Genomic DNA, 25,088 nt, shown 5'->3' with positions numbered 1-25,088 from the left:
TATGATTTCAATGTCCTTTTGATGCTCGCTATCTCTTTATTTATGTGCTCATTATGTCCATCCATTGTTTTTCTAAGATCCTTGAGCATTTTAACAATCATTATTTTAAACTTTGCATATGGTACCTTGGTTATTTCCTTCTCATACAGTTCTTTTTCTGGGGATTTCTCTTCTTGATACATTTGGATTGCATTTCTCTGTCTTCCTATTTTGTCTGTGTATAGAGTACTCCTTTGGGTGTGCTGTTTGTATAGCTAACTGAGTATAGGGTTGGTGTTGTCTGCCTCCAGCTTGCAGTTGTGTTGTTTCTAGATCTTCTTGGGTTGGCACCAGCTGTTGTTTGTAATCTGCTGTGGGCTACTTGTCTGCTACTACTCTTCTTTTTCCTTTTTGTGTTGGCATTTTCTATGCCAGGGGTCCCCAAACTACGGCCCGTGGGCCACATGCGGCCCCCTCAGTCCATTTATCTGGCCCCTGCCGCACTTCCGGAAGGGGCACCTCTTTCATTGGTGGTCAGTGAGAGGAGCATAGTTCCCATTGAAATACTGGTCAGTTTGTTGATTTAAATTTACTTGTTCTTTATTTTAAATATTATATTTGCTCCCATTTTGTTTTTTTACTTTAAAATAAGATTTGTGCAGTGTGCATAGGGATTTGTTCATAGTTTTTTTTATAGTCTGGCCCTCCAACGGTCTGAGGGACAGTGAACTGGCCCCCTGTGTAAAATGTTTGGGGACCCCTGTTCTATGCCTTAGCTGGGTCAGGTGTGAGGAGCCCTTCCTTAAGACACCACTCTATCAAGGGTTGTTAAGTCTTAAGCTGATGCTCTCCGTATCTGTTTGCTGGATGTACCAGCCCTGAACCTTCCTGGCTAGAACCTGCTGCAGACCAGTGGCAGTCACTGCCCATGACTGGCCCTTAGCAACCTTCTTGGAGCTACAGGCAATCCAGAATTTGTTGCTGCCTCTCCTGACCCCAGTGCCGTTGTAAATATCAGCCGTACTCCTACACTGGCTCTTATTTACTCTTGCAAAGTGGGTGTGGCCTCTGTGTTCCTGAGGTGTGGTCTGCCCATTGCCTCTCCCACCACTGTAACCGGGCCCGCCTGCCCTTTGGTGGTACTCAGCAGCATGGGGGGGGGCAGTGTAGCCCAGACCTCAGCACTCAAAACCTGTGTCCTTGACGTGCTCCCTACTTCAAGTTACTCTTTGCTCTGACTGGAGTAGGAGAGCCTCTGGTGGGAAGAGTAATTGCTTCCCTTTGCTAGTGTTGCTTCTCCCAGGAAAAATGGCCACTTTAGATTTGGGGAGTGACTCAGCACAGGGGTTAGGGTGGCTGTCCCCCATAGTGTCTCTCCCTATGCCTGAGATTACACTCTCCTCTTGCAACTTCAGTCCTCTGAGCTCTCCCTGCTCCCAGAGCCCTGGATAATTGGCTGTGAATGAAGTTTTCTGTGTGGTCCCTTTAAGGTGAAGCCTTGGTCTGAGAGTTCTTTCTCTTTCTTGCAAACAGTAATCCAGCTTTTCTCTCAGCTAAATACTGTCCGTATGCCTCTTCTAGTCTCTGGGGCTCTATGCTGGGGCTCTGGTCCTGGGGTTGAGGACCCAAAAGTCTCTGGGCCACCCACCTCACTGTGAGAGTCCCTCTGGGCCGCCACTCACCTCTGGGACCGGGGCAACCCTTTCTGTATCTCTGCCCTTCCTACCAGTCTCAGTGTGGTTTCTTTGGTGATCTGTGGTTATAGATTCCTCTTAGTTAGGCCAAAGTTGGTTTTTCAAGATGATTGTTGCCATTAAGTTGTAATTCACTTTGGTCTGGGAGGTGGGAGTTGGAATGTCCGCCTACTCTGTCGCCATCTTCTCAGTCCTCCTTTAGTTGTAATTTTTATATGGTTGTGGAAGGAAACTAGCACAGTATTTGCCTACTCTGCCATTTTGACTGGAAGTCTGTGATGAGGTAGTTGTTGAGATACAGCTGAGACATTGATGATAACACCACATTTTTAACTTGAGAGGAAGACTAAAATTTTTCTCCTGAGAAAAACTTATTCTATCATAATAATTGGTAGAAGAAAGGAACACATAATTGGCTAGGGTATTATTAGGTGTTAAACTGTGTTCCATCTCCCCATCCCATCCACCCTGGCAAATTTGTTGTTTGAAGTTCTAAGCTCCAGTAGCTGAGACTGTTACTTTTTATGGAGATCGGGTCTTTACAGAGATGATCAAGTAAAAATGAAGTCATTTGGGTTTGGGCCCTATTGAATATTACTTGTATCCTTCTAAAAAGGGGAAATTTTGACACAGAGACACACAGAGAAGATGATGTGAAGACACACAGGGAGAAGATGGCTATATCCAAGCCAAAGAGAGAAGCCTGGAACAAATCTTTTCTTTACAGCCCTCTGGAGAAACCAACCCTGTCAATGCCTTGAACTTGAACTCCTAGCCAACAGATTTGTGACAGATATATTTTGTGATGCCAGCTCTAGCAAATGAATACAGGTATATAGTCCTAGTTTATTTTTATTTTTTTACTTAACATTTGTATAAATCTTAGCTTATCACTTTACTTATTATAAAGTAATAAACACTCACAGTCTGAGACAGAGTCATTTATGGACACAGTGGCTTTGCTGGGCTCGCCGATGGCTGCATTCGTAGGCATATGAAGCACCAGTTCAAGTTTCTCAATTCCCTCTAGCACTGGTTGTCCAAGATCGTCCAGGATGATAACACGAACAGTCTGCATGTTGACTCCAGGTGCAAAATCTAAATTACGACTAATTCCCACATAGTCTGTTCCAGCTATGATAGTAACAAAAGAATTACTCACCGGGGACTAACTATAGCTAAACAAAATTATGATAAGCAAACCATGTAGGTATATTTACATTTCTTTAAAAAATATTGACTAGAATAACATTAAAGAAAAGTACATTTGATGAAATAGAAAAGATTGGTATCTACATTGGTTGAGACGGTAGATCAAAGATTAGGTTCTGAACTTCATTTCCTCTGTGTCTAATGTGTTATTTTAGTTTGTTATTTTTGCTTTGTGTCTTATAGTTTCTTCATCTTTAGTTTAGAATTCTGAAATGGAGCTAATAAAAATCAGGTCTAAAAGTCAGCATATCATCAAATATGATTATTATAAATTATATATATGAAATAAATATTTTCATTCAAATTTTATTGACATTAGTTAAATATCTAGAATTCTTTTTGTGAGCTAGGGAACATCTTATTTAGGTGTGTGGTTGCCTGCTGGTTACATTCAGATATAAGCTGTTGTTTCACACTTTCCACCCACAATCACCCTAGTTAAGGAGAACAATCCATTATTCTCTAAGACATATATGGTCTATGGTTTTATTATTTTTCAGACCATTGGGTACATACCAAGTGTTGACATCTTCTTTTGTGTCTAAAGTCGTTTAAAAAAACTTTCATTTAACCTTAGGCACTACATCTATAGAAACTAAGAGTAGAGGATGATAGTTCAATGTCATTGCTTTTCTGTTCTCATAACTTCTGACTTCCGGTTTGTATCTACTTTACCTATGCATATGCAACTACGTATATTTGAATGTGTATGTCTGTAATTCAGTTTTTTTATTTTTTGTGAGAGAGAGGAAGGGGTAGAGGGAGAGAGAGAAGCATTAAATCATTGTTCCACTGTAGTTGTGCATCTATTAATTGCTTCTCATGTGTGCCTTGACTGGGGATCAAACGTGGGACCCACTTGAGCTGGTCACCTTGGCACTCCTGGTCGATGTTCTGTCCTTTGCACCACCATGGGCTAGGTTGTAATTCATTTTTAAAAAAATATCTGTATCTGAATCCACTGTGGTACATCTTATATTTTTTTCTCTGCATCTTCAGCTTTATTTTCATCTCTACCTTTCTTTGATTTGATTTTTCTCTTATAAAATGACAACTGGGCTAAACAAATGTTTATTAGACAGTGACTACATGTTTATTGGACAGTCACTATTCTGGTTCTACTACATTAAAAAAGTTAAAACTTAAGGGTGACTTTCGTAATGTACGGCTTCTGCTTGCTTGTGTGATAAATGTGTAATGTATGTATGGTGTATATATATGCATGCATGTGTGTGCTTGTGAGTAAAAGAGAGTTTGTACCATTGGTAATTTAGAAGGGAAAAAAAGGAAATTTCTAATGTTATGCTTGCCCTAAACTGTTATTATCAACATCTTGGGGACTCCAGAGTAAAAGGTAGCCATGTGCAGCTAGGGCAGCTTGAATAATAAAGTGGGAAAGAGCCTTCTGAATCTTCGATATATATGGGGACATTTGTTTAAACTGAGGTAGAAGCCACATCAGAGATGCATTTCCGTATGATACTTAAATGCCATTAGGTTTTTGTGAGGTGGCCGGCATGATGATTCTTGTTGCATGTGATGTCATAATAGTCAATAATGTTAGATTTGCCAGGGTAGAGAACAAATTCATGCAAATATAGGCATTAGAATTAAGTCTCTGACTAATGTGTATTTTTAAAAAAAAATTTAAATTGAATTTGTTGGGGTGACATTGTTTCACAAAACCAAACAGGTTTCAAGTGTACAACTCAATAAAACATCATCTGCACACTGTATTGTGTGCCCATCGCTCTAAGTAAGATCTCTTTTCATCTTCATTCCCCCCCTCTTTTGCCCGCTTCCACCTACACCTGAACCCCTTTCCCTCTGGCTATCACCACACTGTCACCTGTACCTATGTGTTATGTATATATATGTTTTGTTTAATCCCTTCACCTTCCTTCATGTGTTCCCTTAACCCCTCTCCTCTGACTGCTGTCAGTCTGTGCATGTGTCTATGCCTATGATCATGCCCTTTAAGTGCATTTTCTCACAGTAGTAAACAGAGCTTTGATTTACCTCCCATAAAGTAATAATTTCTGAAGAAAATTCCATTCTATCAGACTACTTTAATAGGAGTGAAGTATTTTAGCTTTAAAGTATTTTGTGTCATGGTAAATTGAAAATTCAAGAACTGAAAGAATTATTATAGAAGACCGCTCACGGGTGGCAGACGGAGGGTCCGTTTTCTGAGACCTCAGGGTGACGCTGGAAGACCTGGAAAGGTCAGTGCCCGTTCTCCACACCTGCACCTCCACACCGCCAGCACTCTCATCCACAGAGTACTCGACATCACCAAAGTAGAAGATGGGTTCTGTGAAGAACAGAACAAAAACCACTTATTCATTTTATTTTTCCGTATCAAACTCTATAGAAATGGCTTCATAATGTACTTCTCAGAAGCTTAGCTGGTAAAAATAAAAAAATAGCACCGAAATGAAACAAAACACATAAGGCTAAAATTTTATGAGTTTGGCCCTACTGCTTATTTTACCTTCTACCAAGTCTTTACTCTGGAGACTATTTGCATCATGACATCTATTCTGTTAGATTTAGCTTTCATCCAGTGTATTGGGTGTATAATAACCACTACAGAGCTAGCACCTGTTGTTGTAACTAGACTAAATACTATACCATTATCAGGTTGAGAGATTTTAGAGAGCCCAGGACATAATTGTCATGCAGCTCACACCAATGTTCCTTAAAACACAAGTCCATTAAAGAGATGACCATCTTGTTTTAGATAATCTAACTGAATTACCAAACACACACAATCAAACAAAACCCTACAGTCATGGCTTACAATCAAAGAAAATTCATTTTGTGCATTGTTTAAGTTGAGTAAGAATTTTTTACTTCCCTCAAATAAATTATCTTTATTAAAACTGGAAAATTGTGTTTTCTTTGTGGGTTTTCTTTTTTTCATATGAAGGGCATGATAAAAAGCATGTAACTCCCTTACATTCTTGAGTAAAACAAAATCAAACTTGGAAATTTTGTTTGCACATTTGGCTCACAGGGTGACAATTTGCCTACAGCATACTCACGCCTATGTCGTAGGATGTGCGTATGTAGGTGTGCAGATTAAGGTGTTAGCTTATGAACCTCTGTCAGGGCAGACCTTGAACACAAGCCTATAAATTCCTGACATTTCTCACTCCCAGGTAGGGGGGAAAGGTGAAGACAGGGCTCTGAAAATTCTTGCTGTGAGCAGGTGGCCAACACCAGGCACATTGGTATGTCTTTTAAAGGGGCTCTTATCATTATTACAGAGGCCTGATCATCTGCACCTGACACATGATGCTCTTATCTCCAAACATTCCTCTCAAACTGCATTGTCATACAAATTAGGTTTCTGAGAGACGGGAGAGAGCTGAACAATGTGGTGAAGGGGCTGCCTTTTGTGTAATGTTACCTCCCCTCTCCTTGGCTCTCTGCTCCTCACAGATTCATCTTAGAAGTGGAACACAGTGACATCGTGGAAGTGAGCATAACCCTTCAACACCATGTTGGGCTATGCAGCAGAGGCAACATTGGGCTCTCCATTTGTGCGTTTAGACTTAGTCTGCCAACTATAGATCAAGTGTTTTTATGTTATAGCTTAATGTGTTGTTCTGTAAGAAAAAAAAGATTCCTATGTAGGACTGAAAATTTGTATCCAGGTTGTCATTCAGAAAACAGGGTAATAAATAGTTACCGTACATAAAGCATTCATTATCTGACTGACACGTGCTTTATATACATATGTAGGGAGAGAAGGAGAGAGGTGAGGGAAAGGGCACATGTATCTGCAATAAGTAACAGGAGTTATGTGAATGACACAGCAATATTATCATATTGCCTGTTAATTAGTATTTTGTTATCTTCAGCAGAAAGAGTAGAAATGGAAAAGGCTTTTTTTTCCTGTTTTAAAATTTTTATTTATTGATTTGAGAGAGAGAGAAAGAGAAAAAGAGAGGGAGGGAGGAGTGGGAGAAGAGTGGAAAGCATTAACTCATTGTTGCTTCTTGTATGTGCCTTGACTAGGCAAGCCTGTAGATTAGAACCGGAGACCTCAGCATTCTAGGTTGACACTTTATCCACTGCGCCACCACAGGTCAGGCTAGAAAAGGGTTTTAGTCATAAATCCCTCAGTTTCCCTATAGCAGATAATAGAAGGCATCAGAAAGATATTTCTTTAAGATGAATTTTTAATTATTAGTAGATTTAAGTTATTTATGTGATTTCTCTTTCCTTTTGTGCTCTACTCATGATGACTAGAAAAATTGGTCTATTAAATCAATTGTAATCATTGCCATTAAAGTATAAAGTGACTAACTATGATGAGATTAAAACACAATCCAATCATTTTATAAGAAAAACAGTGTTGCCAATTGCCTAGTTTCTTACACCAGCAATAAAATGGAATGGCTAGACCTTAGCACCTTTCTATCTTCTCAGTGTAGAGGAAGAACTAAAAAGCAGGCCCTGGCTAGTTGGCTCAGTGGTAGAGTGTCAACCTGGTTTGTGGATGTCCTGGTTTTGATTCCAGGTCAAGGCACACAGAAGAAGCGACCATCTCTTTCTCCACCCCTCTGTTTTTTCTCTCTCTCTCTCTTCCTCTCCTGCAGCCATGGCTTGATTGGCTTGAGCACATCAGCCTCGGGAGCTGAGGATGGCTCCATGGGGCCTCTGCCTCAGGTGCTAGAAGTAGCTCAGTTCTGAGCATGGCCCCAGATGGGCAGAGTATCATCAGCTCTAGACGGGGGGTGCGAGTGGATCTTGGTCAGGGCACATGCGGGAATCTATCTCCCCTCCTCTCACTTGGAAAAGAAGAAAATATAAAAGAACAAAACTAAAAAGCATAATCATTATTGTTATTTGCATTTCTCAACACATTTTCAAAAATATCTACAATTTAAATATTGCTTATAACTGTCACCATTTGGTCAGATTCTTATGTAATATGAATGAGTTCAAAATTCTTCAAGCAGTGAATTGAGTTACAGTTTCTTTCAAGGTAAACGGTGGGGTTTTCCTGGACACTTTTCATTGGTATTAAACAAGTCAAAGGGAGAAAAGGGTGAATGATGAAGACTGTTAACCACTGAAGGATACCCATACAAAACCCACATGAACTGCCAGTCCTGACAAATTATCATCATTTACGGCTGAGATTTTAGCTCATCTGTGTTTGATAACATTTTTGTTTGTTTTTGTCTAGGAGCTTGGTTTATAGTTAAGTAAACCATAGAGCTTTGTCTACTAGTTTTGGAAATACCCACATTACAACTTAAAGTAAGTTAGAAAAAGCCTATTTAATTCTATAATAAGATCTTAAATACACACTGTGTTTTGTAAATTCAGTCTAATGAAGAAACCAGTCAGTGGCTGAATATTATTACCTGGAATGAGAAAATAATAATTAAAAAACAAACATGTATCCCACGGCATACACCTGCTTAATACCATAAAACAGTCATTCCTTAACACTCCAGCATCCAAACGACACTCCAGAATGCCTGTTCATTCCCTCTGCGAAGAAAGAGAAGTAATGTCTAAATAGTGTATGAACCATGCAAGGGAGGTTTTGAGCTGGCCAGTCCAATGGCATGCAATTCATAAGGGGAACCAAATTCTATCCACTCTCTGAATCCTTTGTGTCATACACTTTGAAGTAAAGCACAGAGATCAAGCTGTTGACTAGAGAAGAGTATTTAGCTCATTAAACATTAATATGATCTTCAAGTTTGAGGATACTTTCACTACACACAGCACAGACAGGATCACGTTTTTTACAAATGCAGTTGATGAGGAGGCTTGGCAAGCCATAGAACGCACACACCTGCAACAAAGGAGAAACAATTTACCTTTCTCCCCCACAGGGGAAAAGTGAGCTTCTAAAATTTTTTGTGGAGTCTGAGATGTCTAGATTGATGTTTAAAATTACGTGCATCTTATGAGATGAAAGGAAGAGGTGCCAGTCATAACAGTTATCTGGAGCCAAATCTTATCTACGCACTTGTATATGGACTGCCAGGCAAGTAAGCTTTATAGCTCTAAGGACCATGTGTGCTTAGAACTGAATGAAATAAACTTTTACGCTGACTTGGTTCAGTGCTGAAAACAATACAAAGGAACCTCCTCAAATTATTTCCAACTCAGACCTCTCTTCTGAACCATGCCTTTTGATAACTGCCTACTCAACCCCGTGCCATGGATACCTCAAGGTAAACTTCCCCAGAGTCTGCAGAGTAACCTCCAAGTTCAACCTCTTGTTTTCTCTGTCTCACTGCCACTTACCAAGAGGCAGCTGGTGTCATCTGTCATTTGAAGTCTCCCAACAGCCATTTAATGGGACTTATCCAAGAGGCCATTCCCAAAGCAAATCTCAATACAGTGGTCCCTTTGCTGAAAACCTTTGAATGTTTTTCAGTGTTCTTGAGATTGTTCACAAACTTTGTGGCATGGTTTGCAAGACACTGAAACATCTGGTCTCCACTGGCCTTTTACATCTCATTTTCGCCCTCTCTCTACTCAACAGTAATCCAGTGTCTTGAATGTCTTAAGAGTGTCACTTCCAGTCATTGCCATACTACCACCATAGTTCTGAATACTCCTTCCCTCCTCCTCTTCTGGGTACCTCCTGCCTCTTACAGGCTTCTGTTTAGAAGCCACCTTGCCTTCCCTGTCACTGCTCTCCCTCTCTCCAGTCATGCAGGCTTGTATCCCATTCCTGCATTTCTTAAGAGGAGGAATTCAGCCCTCTTTATTCATGGTGTTTCTTCAACACTTAGCATAATCAATGCCCAGCAGCAGGTGCTCGGTTGACATGTGTAAAGTGAATGTACACCAAGCAAAGTAAAATTACTTGTCAGAGTGAATACATGTCTTCGTGGTGGGTAAGTTAAAAAAGACCATGCTTAGTTAGCATCAGGTGGTGGGAGGGAGGCAGCCTGAGGAGGAGGAGTTAGTGAAAGTCTTTGCAGTAAGATGACCTTGGACTCTGGCCGTTTGGCTCAGTGATAGAATGTCCACCCAGCGTGTCGATGTCCCAGGTTTGATTCCCAGTCAGGACACACAGGAGAAGTGCCTATTTGCTTCTCCACCCCTCCCCCTCTCACTTCTCTCTCTCCCTTTCTCTCTGTCTCTCTCTTCCCCTCCTGCAGCCATGGCTTGATTGCTTTGAGTACATCAGTCCCTGGTGCTGAGGGTGGTTCTGCGAAGCCTCTGCCTCAGGTGCTAAAAATAGCTCAGTTGTGAGCACGGCCCAATATGGGCAGAACATCTGCCCCAGATGGCTCTCGAGGTGGGTCCCAGTTGGGGCACATGTGGGAGTCTGTCTCTCTATCTCCTCTCCTCTCACTTAAAAAATAAATCTGAAGCGACTATAAAATAGTAACATTGGTTCATTTTAGATAGAGCAGATATTATGTTGTATTGTTATTTTTTGTACAATTTTGTAAAGAAAAAAACTTTTACATGGTAGTTATAAAATGGTATACATCAAATGATCCATTTTATTAAAATCTATGTGTATATTTTTACAACATAGAAAAATAAGAAAAAATATATGTTAAGCTGGTAACTGGTTATTTACCTATGGATAAATTTATGAAAAAATTTTACCTCCTTCACTATATATTTCTTTTTTTTTCTTTTTTTTTTTTCTTTTCATTTTTCTGAAGCTGGAAACGGGGAGAGACAGTCAGACAGACTCCCGCATGCGCCCAACCGGGATCCACCCAGCACGCCCACCAGGGGGCGATGCTCTGCCCATCCTGGGCGTCGCCATATTGCGACCAGAGCCACTCTAGCGCCTGAGGCAGAGGCCATAGAGCCATCCCCAGCGCCCGGGCCATCTTTGCTCCAATGGAGCCTTGGCTGCAGGAGGGGAAGAGAGAGACAGAGAGGAAAGCGCGGTGGAGGGGTGGAGAAGCAAATGGGCGCTTCTCCTGTGTGCCCTGGCCGGGAATCGAGCCCGGGTCCTCCGCACGCTAGGCCGACGCTCTGCCGCTGAGCCAGCCGGCCAGGGCCTATATATTTCTTACATACATTTAGTTTGCTATACATTTAACCCACCCCCAATAGAATCTATTATTTTGGTAAATAAGAAAAAAAAAGTAAAACTTCCTCTTATGTTTAAAAATTAATTTTAAATAATTTTGACTGGGCATTTCCTTACTTCTCTTTCAAGAAATACTTTAAATACATAAACACACATTCTTAAGAATGAGCTCATATTTAGGTTTTAAAACACATTTCCAAAATTCTTGTTGCAAAACAAACTTCAAATGTTTATTTAAGGGAGAAGTTTAAGGGTATATATCAGAGTAAAGGTATGTTTTGACATTTTTTCTCTTTTGATAACTATAATTTTCTGAGAGGATAAGGGAAAATCAGTACACATTTAGAATGATAATAATTTAAGGGCTGTCTCTGTAAGAGTTCAGCTGAGAATTCATGATGAGCTTTTCTCTAAGAAGTAAGGTTATTAGAGATAATATTGTCAACCAATTTTATTTCAGAACTCTGGTTTTGTCTTTTTTAGGGTCACTGCAAGTTTTACTTTTTTAATTAAAAAAAATTAAGCAATTATCAGTTTTCACCATCCTGTAGCATTTGAAGGAGGTTTTTGTGAATATTCTTATTCAATAATTATTGTTGAAGACTCTGCCTTCCAGGAGAATTTTTTTAACTCTTTGTTCTTGTTTCAATCCTATAAGATATCATATTACATAAAAAAGGGAGGGAAGGAAAAAGTGGTCATGTTACTAATGCCTTTGTTCCTATCCTATATATGGCAAATGACATCTCAGGCTCCAAAACTGCTATGTTATGTACTAGAGTGTTTGCACTTTCTCTATTGTTAATTATAAACATTTGTCTTTTCTGTAAGACAGAAATAAGGGATAATGATAAATTGGTTGAGGTCTCCACAAGTTAATGAAAAAGTGTGATATATTTACTTCCAAAGTCCAGTCAGAAGGAAACTTAGGAAGGGTTATTTTATAATCAGGCAGACTGGGCCGCCTTTCTGGATAAGACTCATAGCGTCAGATGCCATCTAAGAAATGTCATAGGCACCTCTTCTTTTTGACAAGCAGGTATTACAAGTTATGGCATAAGTGAATTCCACTGTGTCTATCCTTCCACAATTAAGTAGATTTTCTTCTTAAGACTTCCTGGGTTACATCCCTCGCTGAATCACTTTAAAGCAGTGCAGTCTTGGGCAAGTTACCTAATACATGGGTGTTTTATTTCTTCACCTGTAAAGTTGGAGACAATGACAAGACCTCACAGATTTGTTATAAATACTGAAGGATAACATGTATGCAAAATGCTTGGAGCAGTGGTTGGCATGTTAATGGCTTTCAATAAATGCTAATCATTATTGTTATTATATCATGCAGATACTTTCTAATCATATATATTTTGTTACATCTAAAATTGGGTACAATGATAAATACTAGGCAAATAAATGATATCTTATATATGTAAAAAGGATATTTACCTACATGTGTTTTACAGCAAAAGATCTGAAAAAAACCCCTAAATGCTCACTGATAGGAAATTATTAAATATGATACAGCCACACTGTGGAATATTATTCAGCCATTAAAAAGAATGAGCAAGGTTTACATGTACTGATATAAAATACTTTTGATACATATCTTATATGAAATAAGCATGATAATATGTATAATATGATCATGTAATAAAAATAAACATTCTTTGCGTATTTTCAATGTGCCTGAACTGTTCTAAGCACTTAATAGATAGCATACATTAATCCCCTTAACAGCCCTTTGAAGTATGTACTATTATCATCTCTGTTTTACAGGTGAGGAAACTGGAGTCTAGAAATTGGAGATCAATAGTCAATAAATTGAAAGGAAGTCATACTGTCTGTGCTAGTTGCTACTTTACTATAGCAATAATTACCTCTAATCAAAGTCAAAAGAAAATTGTGCATGTAACTGTGTGTATGGAAGGACGCATCCCATATGATGTGAGCTAAAAGGAGAGGTGTGGATTTGGTGAGGGCCATGGCCAGTCTGTTGCCATTGAGTCATGCACTTCTGTTTAGTACTCATATAATACTTTTATAATAAAGATATCAACATTAAACAGGGATCAATCTGCATAACCTACCTCCTTTAAACATAACCTCAAAATGTTACAGTTAAGAAAAATATTAATTATAGAGCAGAAAGTTTCTCTACTCCTGTTAAAAAAATCTTTAAAACCTTTTTCACTCTTAACAGACTCTGGCATCTTTACTTATTTCTTGCAGTATTTCACGGTTCTGTGGATGAGTATGCTCCTTGAGGGAACCGAGTAATTATTGCACTTTCAAAAAAGTTATTATCTAAGAGTCCCAAGGTGCTGCAAAGTTTGCCTTTCCACTCTTCCATGCAACCTACTCCCAGGTGACAGCTGTTCAGCAGATCCTGCCTTCTCACACATTGCACTTTTCATGCTGCATTCAAATGATTCATCCACTCATTCATCTCCCTCATTAGACAGAGACTTCCCCAAGGGCAGAAGAACGTACTATTTATCCCTAAACTCCAGTGAGAAGCATGGAGTCTGCCATATGGGAAGTCATAAAAAACAATGTCTGGAGATATAAGTTAAGACTGGTAACTGCTTCCAGATTTTTAAATCAAAGATAATTATTTTGGCTGTAAAACTCACCTTGTAAGAACACACAAGTTAATATTATAGTTAATGCAATAGTACAATTATAATACAACCGTGATATTTCCTGGGTGTCTGCCTCTGCAAGCCCTCTCAGAGTCCCTAGAATATTAGTTATATAGTGCTCACAATAACCTTATAAGGCAATGATTTATATCTGGTGCTTACAAAAAAAAAAATGAAAATGAGACTTAGGTTAAATAACTGGGTTAGGGACACAGGATTCAAACATAAGTCTTTATAACTGCAAAGTCTGTACTTTTTCATTAAGTAGTACTTTCTATGAAAATAATTAAGTTCACTTTTCAGTGAACAAGTTTTAGAATATTTTATTTAAAGATGTGTAATGGGAGTTTTCTTGAATGACAAGAGAGGAAGGCAACATTCTGTGTATTCCTCAGCAGTAAAGAGAATTTTTTTTCATTAAAAACAACAACAATATATCATTGTAGAAAGAGTTATAGAAAATGAAATGTCCTTTTATGCTTAAACTCTTGATACATTTAAAATTGTTGTTGCTAAAAAAAATCACCAATCAGGAGTTATATATATTGCACATTTTTATTTCCTCTGACTAGTGTGAATTTCATATGTAAGATCTCGGAATCAATAGGGACTTCAATATCAGGGTGATTTATGTGGGAATCCCAACAGATGAATAAGAAAAGATTATGAACAACATGATCTCAAACACAATCTGTGTAAGGTCTCAGGAATCAGATCACGTGGCTAACACTCGAAAAATAAATAATCTTGACCACAGAACTGCTCAACAATCGACACCTGCAGCACACTTGCAGGCAGCAAAGAAAGGGACAGCAGAATCAATAGGTGGAGCTACTCTATTTGAGACTAAGAGGAATGTGCCCTTTCCTGTAGGGATTTTTGTCTCGCTTTGTGAGTGTGACTCAGAGCTGCTCACGCTGCTTCCCTTGCTTCATAGTGTGAGTACTACATGGAAAAGGGTTCCAGGAGTTTTCCATTTTTGTGCTGTTGTGGGGGAAACACACACACACAACCTGTTCTGTAAGCTATGTGTGCTGGTCCCCTCTCAGTCACATCCGAAATGCCTGACACTGGGGAAAGCATATTTTTTGGCTTTGGATTTCTGTCTGTAATACGGGGAAACACTACTGGGCCTCTGTGAAATACATGAGCGTCCCGGTCTGTGCACATCCTCAGTGCCCCCTTGGAGATGGGGATTATGGGGCACTGTGACACCAGTTGGCAGCTATTTGTCTTATCCAAAGTCCATACTACCCAATTATCTTTACTTCATTCTTTTTTTGAAAAGAAAATAGATGTGCCTGACCAGGTGGTGGTGCAGTGGATAGAGCATCGGTCTGGGATGCAGAGGACCCAGGTTCGAGTCCTGAGGTTGCTGGCTTGAGCGTGGGATCATAGACATGGCCCCATGGTCGCTGGTTTGAGCCCAAGGTTGCTGATTTGAGCAACGGGTCACTGGCTCAGCTGGACGCCCTCTACCCCCTGTCAAGGCACATATTAGAAAGCAATCAATGAACAACTAAAGTGCTTCAACCATTAGTTGATGCTTCTCATCTCTCTCTTTTCCTATCTCTCCCTGTCTGTCCCTCTCTCTGTCTCGCTATAAAAAAGAAAAATGGTTTGCAAATGAAGCAGAACCCATAAACCAAGACGATAAAAGTGCAGGCATTAGGATTTAATTTATTTATTTATTTATTCATTTTTAGAGAGGAGGGAGAGAGAGAGAGAGACAGAGAAGGAGAGAGAGACAGAGAGAGAGAAGGGGGGAGGAGCTGGAAGCATCAACTCCCATATGTGCCTTGACCAGGCAAGCCCAGGGTTTTGAACTGGCGACCTCAGCATTTCCAGGTCGACGCTTTATCCACTGCGCCACCACAGGTCAGGCGGCATTAGGATTTTCATATAACTTTTTGCATTCAGATAAAATGTATGCATTAAAATGCACAGCTCCTAAAAAAATCACCTTGTTTAACCATTGACACTTGTGTTTTGTTTTAATTCGTACAGAGTAAAAAGCTACCTGATATTGTTAAAAGAAATAGTAACATTAAACAATAAAGCCATGTCACCTCCTAGGGTGAAAGGAGCACATTGGAGTCGGGGCTGAGGGATGGCTGTGTCTGAGCCAAGCGAGGTAAGAGCCAAGCAAGGTAAGTGGTTAGAAAGTAGCCCCAAGGGGGGAAGGATGGTGATGGAAGTGGACAGCTAAATACATGGCTTCTATGGGGAAACTTAAAAGCCAATTCAAGGTTATTAGTGTGCGGATAGATACAGTGTCACAAAGGCTATCTGACAGCTGGACTTACTAGCTGGAGCAGGCAGTGCCTCTGTGCAGCCATGAGGTGGAAGCGAACCGCCTGGCTCTAGAGAAGGACCTGGTAAAAGCCAACTAGGCTAAAAGGCACATATTCTCTTCTTAGAAGTTTTGGTATTTTGTAAACACACTGAATGTGTTTTTCAAAAATAGAGCTTTATACATTTTTGCCTGAAAAATATCTTTGTATGTTATAAAAAATATTAATATTCAGAAAGGTAGCCCTGGATGACCGGCCCACTTCCGTGCATTAGTCCTTCTTCTTAGTGCACGCTTACTGAGCAGCTGTTACGGGCTAGGCACCACTCTGTGCTGACATACTGATAAGGATGTAGCCCGTTTATGTGAATAGTTTCTGGTCCATTACTTGAAACAGAGAGTAATCCCACCGTGGCACTGTTGTTTCTGACAACAATAATGGTAGCAAAAATTTATGTTCTAAGTGCTTTACGTATATTAACTTATTTATTCTTAATAATGACCCTATGAGGTGGATGCTATTGTGTAACACTCGGTACCAAAGGCACCCAATTCTTACCTTAAACAATGAAGCCAGGATTAGACATCAGGCAGCATGACTTCCTAAATGTATCCTGATTGACCAGATTGTGCTACCCAATTTAACTACATTATTTACATTACAAATTTCTATCTCCTTATTCTTTCTTCTGGACTTAAAATCATCATAATAAACATTTCCCTCAATACTGCCACACCAGTCCATTGCCACCGGCACCACTATTTGATCTTAAAATTTCTCATTTCTTCCTTTCTCTTGGGTAATAACTTGAAAGATTATTTATTATTATTATTATTATTATTATTATTAGCTCCTATTAACTTTAAAACTTTTTGGTACATGGTTTCATCCTCCAAAATGGTCTAGAAATACTGTCTCCAAGTTGCCTGTGCCCTTCTCTTTACAAAATCCAGCCTGACCAAGTGGTGGTGCAGTGGATAGCACATTGATCTGGAATGCTGAGGATCCAGGTTTGAAACCCGAGGTCATCAGCTTGAGTGTGGGTTCATCCAGCTTGATTGCAGGCTCCTTAGCTTGAGCACAAGGTCACTGGTTTGAAGCCCAAGGTCACTAGCTTAAACTCAAGGTCACTGGCTGAAGCAAGGGGTCACTGGCTCAGCTGGAGCTCTCTGGTCAAAGCACATATGAGAAAGCAATCAATGAACAACTAAGGTGCCGCGACTACGAGTTGACCCTTCTCATCTCTCTCTCTTCCTGTCCATCTGTTCCTCTCCTTTTTCCTCTCTCTATCTCTCTCTCTCTCAAAAAAAAAAAAAAAAATCCACCTGCATATTGGGAGTCTTTGTTCTTTTTTTTTCCGCTGCAGAATTTAGGTGTCAGGAAGACACCTAAAATTTCCTCTGGCTGTTTTCTCCTCTCCTCAGTTCCTTAATTGTGGGTATTTTTAAAAATAATAAGATGACCATAAAGTGCATTACCTGCATACAGCGAGTGCTCAGTTAGTGTAAGGGATCATTATTAGCAATTGAATTTTGAGGTCCTGATATGAGTGAGGGAGATGAAGTATGAGGGGTGGAGTGGGGGAACTTCCCGAGCGGAAGCAGCAGCACTGAGCTAGAACCCAGATGGGTGGGTGTGCAGCATCACCTGTGTGGGGACTGCAGCGGTGTGGCCAGTGTGGACCGCTGCTCAGGGCGAGGAGATGGGGCAGGAGGAACAGCGGAAAATATAAGGCAAGGACCAGGTCACGCAGGACCGTGTGTGCTAAGCCTTGGAACCTTATCCTGCAAGTTATCAGGTGAGAGGGGTGCTCAACTTTAACAAGGGAAAGGATGTGATAAAATATGCATGTAAGGGGTCTGGAAGACAGACAGGCAGAGGGGTAGGCAAACTGCAGGCAGAGAGATTAGTCGGACAGCCACTGTAGGAAACTGGAGAAGATACGAAGCTCGTTTGGATGGGGGGTGGCAGTTCAGGGGTGGAAGACAGTGAGGATATAATATTTAGAGACATAAAGGAGAATCAAGGAGTTGGGGTGGGTGCAGACATGAGAGAAAGGAGGTTAGTGCTGGTAGAACAACTATTCATCAAGATTAGGAGCACAGCTCAAAGCGGGGAGAGTGGGGACCTGCTGGTCTCTTCTATCATGTTTGCTGTTTCCTGATTCCTGCTGAGTTCATTCAGAAGCTGGGGCACTAGGCCCAGGGCGAGTTGTATGCCTATTTTATTTCCCTTTCACTGGTAAAAAGGAAAAGAACAAACAGAATCCATCTATAAGAACATATGAGACCTTTTGTAATGATAACACAAGAGTTTGACAGGGTTTCTCTCTTTACAGAAATGTCAAGGGAGGCAATGTTTTGAACAAGGTAGTAAAGTTTCCTCAGAGAATTAATCAACACCTTCTGCTAATAGTTTTTTGTCCTCAAGTATACTGGACCAGATCTAGTACACATCTTAAAGGACTTCAATGTCAGTTCAAACATGCCAGCTAGGTTCATCAGGAGCACAGGGATCCTCTGGAAAGTGAGTATAACACTCTGTGTGTCTGTTGAGCCTGTTGTGTAGTGTAGAGAGTATTTTACCAGTTTTCTGGGCTGGCGACTGTGTACCCAAGACCTGCAAACCCACTCCCGCGCTATGTGCAGTTTTATCTTGTACTCGGGGTTGCCTTGCAGCAGCTGTGGAGAACCTGCGGCTCTGGTGTTCTCAGGCTTTCCCTAGCTGTCCGTGTGGTCTGGACTGTTATCCCTCTGAGGGAATGGGATTCTTTTAAAAAAGAAGAAGAGGGGAGATGACGTCAGAGTAATGGCGGAGTAGGAAGCGATACCGATAAATCTCCCCCAAAACTCAACAAGATCTTCAACCAGAAACAGAAAAACCTATACTTGGAGCTTCCAGATTCTTCGCAATACACCCAAAGGTATGATTGAGTGAAAAATTGGCTAAATATATAACCAAACCCCGAAGGAAATAGGGAGTAAGAAATGCTCCGCCTTCCTCACTAACCTAAACAGGGCGGCTTTCTCTGGTAACTGTGAATATAGAAACTGAGGCGGGCAAAGGGGGTGAATAGATCCAGGCCACCGCAGCAAAAACGGCCGAACCAGGCTGTGGCTCAGAGATCCTAGCCGAGGAAAATCTGATCCTGTGGCAACCCGGGCAATACAAGCTAACACTCGCGCCAAACCCAAACAAAGAAAGACAAGCGGAGCAGCCATTTTACCCGGTCTCCTGGTCGGTGCGCAGTTAGTGGAAGAGAGATTTCTTCCTAAGCCGCGGAAGTGGGTGCCCGTGTTGCCCCACGGAGAGGCAGGGTCAGAGGCCTTTCTGTGGGCTGAGGGCAGAGTCTCTGGGCAGCCCCAGCGCCCTGGGAAAGCCACGCACGGGAGGGAGTGAGAACTAATCCCAACGGTGGAGATTTTCCGTGCTGGAGGCTGTTTCACTCAGAGGGAACCGCAGCCGGCCTCATATCCTGGTTTGCGCGCGCAGATAAGGAGTGAGCGATTCCTCCGAGTGCCTCGGCAGTGTGCGCCCGTGTTATCGCAGAGAGGGGCAGAGTCAGGGGCCTTTGTGTGGGCCAAAGCGGAATCTCAGGCCGCCCCAGCGCCTTGCAAAAGCCGCACACGGGGACGGAGCGAGACTCAATTCCAACGCTGCAACTTTTCCCTGCGGTTGGGGGTTTCACTCAGAGCGTGAGACTGCTGGCCGGATATCCTGGTTGCAGACAGTGAGTGAGAGTTTCCTCCAAGCGCCCCGGAAGTGGGCGCCCGCTTGTGTTACCGGATAGAGTGGCAGAGCCAGAGGTCTTCGAGTGGGCGGAAAGCCCGCCTGATTATGCTAGCAGCTCTGACTGACTGAGCCTTACCCAGAGCCCTGTGCTGAGTGGAAATAGAGTGGGGAGTTGCCAGCAATTTGAGCCTCTTACTATCCAGGCAGAGGCAGCAGCAACCCCATACCTGGACTATCAGGCTACTAATTGAGGAAGGAAAGACTAGGAGAAAGGCTCCAGGAACACGGACTCTCTCACTGTCGGAGCCTATAAATGCTAATGAGCCTCGACTCCCAACGAGAATAAAGCACAATACATGACATTGCCATAGAGACTTATCAACTGCAAACCTCTACCTGAGCGTGCCAAAGGGGCAGAACCCGGGGTACAGAGTCACCGACCAGGAAGAGGGAGAGAAAAGAAAAAGCAAGAAGATAACCTCTCAAAATCAAGAATAATCTGCAGACTTTATAACCTATCCCATTTTATTATATTTGTTCGTTTGTTTCTCTTATCTTCATTCTTGAGACTTTTTTTTCCTCCTCCAATTTGGCCGATTAACTCTCTACCGGTCTTACTCTCTCCTCTCCTTGAACTACACTACCCATAAGTGTTACATCTCCCATTATCATTTCTCTTCTCTTCCTTTCTCTCTATGAGGGTTGCACTCCAAAACCCTTAACTCTCTCTCTCTCTCTCCTTTTTTTTTTCTTCTTTTAGTGGTTCCCTCTTTTTTTCTCTCTCTCTCTTTCTTTTCTCCCTCTATATTAGTTTCTTCCTTTCTCCTTTACATCTCCTCTCATTCAAACCTCAATAACAAACAAATTATCTTATCTGGGACTCAAACCTATGTTTGTGGCATTTTGGGGGGTTTTTACTTCACCTTTTTAACTCACTAGCAGTGCTCCCATCCCTGGCTCTCCATATTATCTAGTTCTTGTTCCACTAAATACAATAGTAAGTTTTTAATTTGTCCCCCCATTTTTCCATTTTCCTCTTATTCCTCTCATCATAACTCTTAGAAAACCAACACCTAAAAGCAAATCATTTTATTCTTGACCCAACTTTTTTCCTTATTTGCTTTTTGTGGGTCCATACGCTCTTTTTTTTTTTCCTTTTTTTTTTTTTTTTTTTTCTTTTTTCTTTCTCTCTTTTTTGCCCCTTTATTACTTTTCCCCAATTCAGGCCCTCCATCACAGGCATTGTTTGTTATAACTCACAGTCCACCACAAGATTTTCTCAAGAAAGAGGGGAGAGGAGAGGAGAGGAAAAAAAGAGGGGGGGAATAATTTCCTTTTTTAAAAAATTTTTATTTGATTTTATTTTTCTTTATTTCATTATTAATTTTTTTTAAAAAAAAACAACTCTTTTCGATTTGTTATTTTTTTATTTTTTTTTAACTTTTTATTCTTTATTAAATCTCAATAATACTATCAACAAAACCACCCTCAGATGCCATTAAGGAAGAGAAAATCGAATATCATGGATACAAAAGAAAGAGAGGTAACACAGCTAGATGAGGAAAAATCTATGGAGAAAAAATTTAATATATTGGAAACCTTGGAGCTAAATGACAGAGAATTCAAGATAGAAATCCTAAAAATCCTCCGAGATATACAAGAAAACACAGAAAGGCAATATAGGGAGCTCAGAAAACAACTCCATGAACACAAAGAATATATGTCCAAGGAAATTGAAACTATAAAAACAAATCAAACAGAGATGAAAAACTCAATTCACGAGCTGAAAAACGAAGTAACAAGCTTAGCTAATAGAACAGGTCAGATAGAAGAGAGGATTAGTGAAATAGAAGACAAGCAACTTGAGGCACAACAGAGAGAAGAAGAAAGAGACTCAAAAATTAAAAAAAATGAGATAGCCCTACAAGAATTATCTGACTCCATCAAAAAGAATAACATAAGAATAATAGGTATATCAGAGGGAGAAGAGAGAGAAAATGGAATGGAGAACATACTTAAACAAATAATTGATGAGAACTTCCCAAGCCTGTGGAAAGAACTAAAGCCTCAAGTTCAAGAAGCAAACAGAACTCCAAGTTTTCTTAACCCCAACAAACCTACTCCAAGGCATATCATAATGAAATTGACACAAACCAACAGCAAAGAAAAAATTCTCAAGGCAGCCAGGGAAAAGAAGAATACAACATATAAAGGAAGGCCCATTAGATTATCATCAGATTTCTCAGCAGAAACTCTACAAGCTAGAAGAGAGTGGACCCCAATATTTAAAGTCCTGAAAGAGAGGAACTTTCAGCCACGAATACTATACCCATCAAAGCTATCCTTCAAATATGAAGGAGAAATAAAAACATTCACAGATACAGAAAAGATGAGGGAATTTATCATCAGAAAACCCCCACTCCAGGAATTACTAAAGGGGGTTCTCCAATCAGATACAAAGAACAAAAAAAAACAGAGCCACAAGTAAAAGCTCCAAGAAGAACACAATAAAACCAAATTTAAACTGTGACAACAACAAAAAGAAAGAGGGGGAGAAGACGGAGATTAACAGTAGCAAAGGACGATGGAGTGCAAAAGTACTCACAAAATAGTTCGCTACAATGAACAGGGTAGGGACCCTTTTCATTACTCAAAGGTAACCACCATTGAAAAAACCACCACAGAAGCACATGAGATAAAAAAGATAGCAACAGAGGAAAGATGTATGGAATACAACCAAATAAAAACAAAAGATAGAAAAACGAAAGAGAAGGATCAAACAAGACACAAAACTTACAGAAAGCAAGATATAAAATGGCAATAGGGAACTCACAAGTATCAATAATTACACTAAATGTAAATGGATTAAACTCACCAATAAAAAGGCACAGAGTAGCAGAATGGATTAAAAAAGAAAATCCAACTGTATGCTGCCTACAGGAAACTCATCTAAGTAACAAGGATGAAAACAAATTCAAAGTGAAAGGCTGGAAAACAATACTCCAAGCAAATAACATCCAAAAAAAAGCAGGTGTAGCAATACTCATATCGGATAATGCTGACTACAAGACAGGAAAAGTACTTAGAGACAAAAATGGTCATTTCATAATGGCTAAGGGGACACTGAATCAAGAAGACATAACAATTCTTAATATATATGCACCAAACCAAGGAGCACCAAAATATATAAGACAGCTACTTATTGATCTTAAAACAAAAACTGACAAAAAAACAATCATACTTGGAGACCTCAATACACCGCTGACGGCTCTAGATCGGTCATCCAAACAGAGAATCAACAAAGACATAGTGGCCTTAAACAAAACACTAGAGCACCTGGATATGATAGACATCTACAGGACATTTCATCCCAAAGTGACTGAGTATACATTTTTCTCCAGTGTACATGGATCATTCTCAAGAATTGACCATATGTTGGGCCACAAAAACAACATCAGCAAATTCAGAAAAATTGAAGTTGTACCAAGCATATTTTCTGATCATAAAGCCTTGAAACTAGAATTCAACTGCAAAAAAGAGGAAAAAAATCCCACAAAAATGTGGAAACTAAACAACATACTTTTAAAAAATGAATGGGTCAAAGAAGAAATAAGTGCAGAGATCAAAAGATATATACAGACTAATGAAAATGACAATACGACATATCAGAATCTATGGGATGCAGCAAAAGCAGTGATAAGAGGGAAGTTCATATCGCTTCAGGCATATATGAACAAACAAGAGAGAGCCCAAGTGAACCACTTAACTTCACACCTTAAGGAACTAGAAAAAGAAGAACAAAGAAAACCCAAAACCAGCCGAAGAAAGGAAATAATAAAAATCAGAGCAGAAATAAATGAATTAGAGAACAGAAAAACTATAGAAAAAATTAATAGAACAAGGAGCTGGTTCTTTGAAAAGATCAACAAAATTGACAAACCCTTGGCAAGACTTACCAAGGAAAAAAGAGAAAGAACTCATATAAACAAAATCCAAAATGAAAGAGGAGAAATCACCACGGACACCGTAGATATACAAAGAATTATTGTAGAATACTATGAAAAACTTTATGCCACTAAATTCAACAACCTAGAAGAAATGGATAAATTCCTAGAACAATACAACCTTCCTAGACTGAGTCAAGAAGAAGCAGAAAGCCTAAACAGACCTATCAGTAGAGAAGAAATAGAAAAAACCATTAAAAACCTCCCCAAAAATAAAAGTCCAGGCCCTGACGGCTATACCAGCGAATTTTATCAAACATTCAAAGAAGACTTGGTTCCTATTCTACTCAAAGTCTTCCAAAAAATTGAAGAAGAAGCAATACTTCCAAACACATTTTATGAGGCCAACATAACCCTCATACCAAAACCAGGCAAGGATGGCACAAAAAAAGAAAACTACAGACCAATATCTCTAATGAATACAGATGCTAAAATACTAAACAAAATACTAGCAAATCGAATACAACAACATATTAAAAAAATAATACATCATGATCAAGTGGGATTCATCCCAGAATCTCAAGGATGGTTCAACATACGTAAAACGGTTAATGTAATACACCATATCAACAAAACAAAGAACAAAAACCACATGATCTTATCAATAGACGCAGAAAAGGCTTTTGATAAAATACAACACAATTTTATGTTTAAGACTCTCAACAAAATGGGTATAGAAGGAAAATATCTCAACATGATAAAGGCCATATATGATAAACCATCAGCTAACATCATATTAAATGGCACTAAACTGAAGGCTTTCCCCCTTAAATCAGGAACAAGACAGGGTTGTCCACTGTCTCCACTCTTATTTAATGTGGTACTAGAGGTTCTAGCCAGAGCAATCAGACAAGACAAAGAAATAAAAGGCATCCATATCGGAAAAGAAGAAGTAAAGGTATCACTTTTTGCAGATGATATGATCCTATACATCGAAAACCCCAAAGAATCCACAAAAAGACTACTAGAAACAATAAGCCAATACAGTAAGGTCGCAGGATACAAAATTAACATACAGAAGTCAATAGCCTTTCTGTATGCCAACAATGAAACAACTGAGAAGGAACTCAAAAGAATAATCCCCTTCACGATTGCAACAAAAAAAATAAAATACTTAGGAATAAACATAACAAAGAATGTAAAGGACTTATATAATGAAAACTATAAACCATTGTTAAGGGAAATCGAAAAAGATATAATGAGATGGAAGAATATACCTTGTTCTTGGCTAGGAAGAATAAATATAATCAAGATGGCTATATTACCCAAAGCAATATACAAATTTAATGCAATTCCCATCAAAATTCCAATGACATTTTTTAAAGAAATAGAGCAAAAAATCATCAGATTTATATGGAACTATAAAAAACCCCGAATAGCCAAAGCAATCCTAAAGAAAAAGAATGAAGCTGGGGGCATAACAATACCTGACTTCAAACTCTATTATAGGGCCACGACAATCAAAACAGCATGGTATTGGCAGA

At 39.8% G+C, this 25,088-nt stretch overlaps 1 protein-coding gene across 4 annotated transcripts in view; it reads right to left on the bottom strand.

Annotated features, from left to right (window-relative positions):
- Positions 1 to 25,088, bottom strand: part of FREM2 (FRAS1 related extracellular matrix 2) — a 255,480-nt gene that overhangs the window by 91,063 nt on the left and 139,329 nt on the right. For all 4 annotated transcript variants that reach the window (XM_066236956.1, XM_066236958.1, XM_066236955.1 and 1 more), the window contains exons 7-8: positions 5,050 to 5,199; positions 2,598 to 2,807 (exon numbers count right to left, since the gene is read on the bottom strand). In XM_066236956.1, the coding sequence (XP_066093053.1) occupies positions 2,598 to 2,807; positions 5,050 to 5,199 (360 nt within the window). The remainder of the gene's footprint in view (positions 1 to 2,597; positions 2,808 to 5,049; positions 5,200 to 25,088) is intronic.

The sequence above is a fragment of the Saccopteryx bilineata genome, chromosome 6 (assembly GCF_036850765.1).
Source record: "Saccopteryx bilineata isolate mSacBil1 chromosome 6, mSacBil1_pri_phased_curated, whole genome shotgun sequence".
In the NCBI taxonomy this organism is placed as follows: Eukaryota; Metazoa; Chordata; class Mammalia; order Chiroptera; family Emballonuridae; genus Saccopteryx; species Saccopteryx bilineata.
Note: the sequence above shows the minus strand (reverse complement) of the source record. Positions and strands in the feature narration are given on the sequence as shown.